The 3514-nt window shown below is 38.4% G+C and overlaps 1 protein-coding gene across 8 annotated transcripts in view; it reads left to right on the forward strand.

The window, feature by feature from the left end:
• The window catches only part of LOC106464398 (rho-related BTB domain-containing protein 1-like), a 44128-nt gene that overhangs the window by 10272 nt on the left and 30342 nt on the right, over window positions 1–3514 (forward strand). For 4 of the 8 annotated variants that reach the window (XM_022392088.1, XM_013924530.2, XM_022392094.1 and 1 more), the window contains exon 4: window positions 3197–3413. In XM_022392088.1, coding sequence (XP_022247796.1) covers window positions 3197–3413 — 217 coding nt within the window. The other 4 variants (XM_022392090.1, XM_022392092.1, XM_022392091.1 and 1 more) reach the window with 4 other exon arrangements.

Raw genomic sequence — 3514 nt, forward strand, 5'->3', positions numbered from 1 at the left:
CATATTGAGGCATGGAGAAATTGGAACAATTTGATAATTGAACAGAAAATAACAATAAAAAGGCTTAAAGTTAGGCTTAATTAAAAGGCTTAACTGGAAAGTCTGTTAACCCTAATTGCCTACAACACGTAAACATTTCTTTCATTATTTGTGTGAGTGTATACGTACATAGGTACAATTTACAGTTAAATATTATTCGTTGCTGTGTTTACAAGATATACGTAATACGAGAAGTCTTAAAATTGCGAAACGATTTTTACTTTAAATCGGTTGAAACGATACACGGTCTGCTATACGTCGGTGCTTTTCACGTTTATTTTTTTTCCTAAACGACACAACGGTATCTTTATAAATATGCTTTAACAACATACATTAAACCTAGATCATTGTACGAGACTTAGCTGTGTGACTCATGGCTGTACTATGTATTTGCCACTACTACTCCAAGTTACTAGTGAAATAAAGGCGTGCTTGTGTACGAGCCTGTTTTTAGCTAGTTCCTCAGAAGCCCGGATGTGTGTCAGCTATTAACCCTGAATTCCTGTTGTGATGAAACGAATTAATTGGGAAAAGAAAACAAAAGTGCAGAATTTTGAGTCTACCAATACCGCCATGACAGTTAGGTTTTTAAGTAGTCGTTATCATATGCTAAGTCACGGTGACATCATCTTAGTTTTTCGCGACCTGGAAGCGACATCGGCGTTGGAACGAACTGTTTTTTTTTCTTTATAACACGGCCTAGTGGTTAGCTTATCGGGCTGCGGATCGAAAGGTCTAAAGTGTGAGCTACGATAATCAGCTTTGAGGGCCATTATAACTGAGGCAGTCACATAATAGAAAGTGGGTGTTGACTGTGTGCTCTTCTTCTCTTCAGTAGTTCTATATTGTGGACGGCCATGTCCGAACCTTATGGTCATCGACTTGACCGAGTTTTTCTCATTTATTGCATAAGTTTGACGCATATGTTGAAATGCTAAATACCATTGTCATATGGGCCTGATAGTTCTGGTGTCTAACTCGCAATCCACGGGTCATAGATCGAAACTCGTGCTCGCCCTTTCAGCCGTGGGGGCGCTATAATGTTACAGTCAGTCCCACTGTTCGTTGGTGATGAGTAGTTTTAACTAGCTGCTTTTCCTCTAGCCTATTACTTGTAAATTAGGGACAGCTAGTACAGTAGCTTTATGCGATATTGAATAAAAAACATTTCAGAAACCATTTTGAGATTTATTAAATAATGGGAGCCCCCTATCGGTTGAAAGAGGAACTAAATATTATAAGAAGGTATTTGCGGTTTTAGAGAGCCATGTTGTATGTGTGTCTAGCAAGAGTTACCAAGTGTTTGCAATCCCCATGACTTAACAAATTGATAAAAATATTTATCGGCTTTGATAAGATTAGCTAAATTTTTACCCATTCATCTGTATTACTGTATAATTTAGCCACATTTTGGACAATTTTGAGTTATTAGTTTTTATATTTATTTTGAATGATATCAAAAAAAGTATATCACTTGAACGTTTCTCAAACAAGGACACTAATTAATAAGCCGCCATATTTGAAAACTGCTCGTGGCAAAGTAAAGAGGGAGAAGATAGAATATTACATCTGTTGATTGTAGGATAAAAGAACCTGAAGTCTGAACCTGGTGATTGTAGGATAAAATAACCTAAAGTCTGAACCTGGTGATTGTAGGATAAAATAACCTAAAGTCTGAACCTGGTGATTGTAGGATAAAACAGACTTTAGGTTATTTTATCCTACAATCAACAGGTTCAGACTTTAGGTTAAACCTGGTGATTGTAGGATAAAATAACCTAAAGTCTGAACCTGGTGATTGTAGGATAAAAGAACCTGAAGTCTGAACCTGGTGATTCTAGGATAAAATAACCTACAGGTTCACCTCCTTCACTTGTCTCACGTGTTCTTACATACTCGTTGTTAGCCCTATGCCGTACCGATCGCTCCGTGTGAGTGGTACATTCTGCACCACACTAAAATGTAATCTATCTAATGACTTATTAGATAATATAATTAACACAAATATGATAACATATTACTTAATCGTCGCTGACCTATTGTTGCCCCCTCTGTACGTGCGCACCGCTCTCGTTACCCTTGGTAAGGACCTTGGTCCGTGAAAAAACTAAACGAATATATTATATTACGAAACACTTTATCAGATTCTTCGTTAGGATTGCAAACACTTTATTACACCAGTCTTTTCTTCGTTATAGTTGCAAGGACAAACACTTTATTACACCACTCCTTACTTCGTTAGGATTGCTAGGACAAACACTTTATTACACCAGTCTTTTCTTCGTTATAGTTGCAAGGACAAACACTTTATTACACCACTCCTTACTTCGTTAGGATTGCTAGGACAAACACTTTATTATACCAGTCCTTACTTCGTTATAATTGCAAGGACAAACACTTTATTACACCAGTCCTTACTTCGTTAGGATTGCTAGGACAAACACTTTATTACACCAGTCTTTACCTCGTTAGGATTGCTAGGACAGACACTTTATTACACCAATATTTCTTCGTTAGGATTGCTAGGACAGACACTTTATTACACCATTCTTTACTTCGTTAGGATTGCTAGGACAGACACTTTATTACACCAGTCTTTACTTTGTTATAATTGCTAGGACAAACAATTTATTACACCAATATTTTCGTCGTTAGGATTGCTAGGACAAACACTTTATTACACCAGTCTTTACTTCATAGTAGTTGCTCCAACGAAGGACGAACTACCGTTGAAAAGTGGCTTTAATGCTCACTCACGAGGGAGGATGACCACTGTCCACCCTGACGGAGGATGGCTACTGTTCACTCGTGACCGAGAGTGGGCACTGTCCACCCTGTTCAAAAGTGGCCTCACCGCCCAATCTTAACGGATTGTGTAATATTACTCTCAACACTTTTCAACTCTTTAAGTGACTTGACCGTGAGTTGTTATCATACAGTATTAAGGTTTGTTTGCTTCATATTGGAGGATTCAGTAGCTACACACATGCGCGCGTCCTGTATTATTATTATATATTTTTTCTTACGGATTATCAACGAGACACACTTGAGTTGTGTGTGTTGCTAAAAGCTGTAATAAAAACACACATGAACGAAACGCTCGTGAGTAGAGAGAGTTTGATAAGCCTGATCGTGTATTTTTCATCCTCTTCTCTAGATCTTCCTCTTCCCCGAGTGCAAGAGGATGGACAGCAATGGACAATGAGCAACCTCATCAAGAGAACGTCAAATGTGTGGTTGTCGGAGACACGGCCGTGGGGAAGACGCGTCTTATTTGTGCTCGAGCTTGTAACGCACGCCTTACCTTAAGCCAGTTGATGACCCATCACATTCCAACAGTGTGGGCTATCGATCAGTATCGAATCTATAAAGAGGTAAGAGTTTAATAAAATAAGCTGTTCGGTGATTGTAGCGATACCAAACCAGACTACCTTCAAGAAATATTGTTTCCCGTTATTCATAAGGCATAATAACG

This window comes from Limulus polyphemus, unplaced genomic scaffold (assembly GCF_000517525.1).
Source record: "Limulus polyphemus unplaced genomic scaffold, Limulus_polyphemus-2.1.2 Scaffold1640, whole genome shotgun sequence".
In the NCBI taxonomy this organism is placed as follows: Eukaryota; Metazoa; Arthropoda; class Merostomata; order Xiphosura; family Limulidae; genus Limulus; species Limulus polyphemus.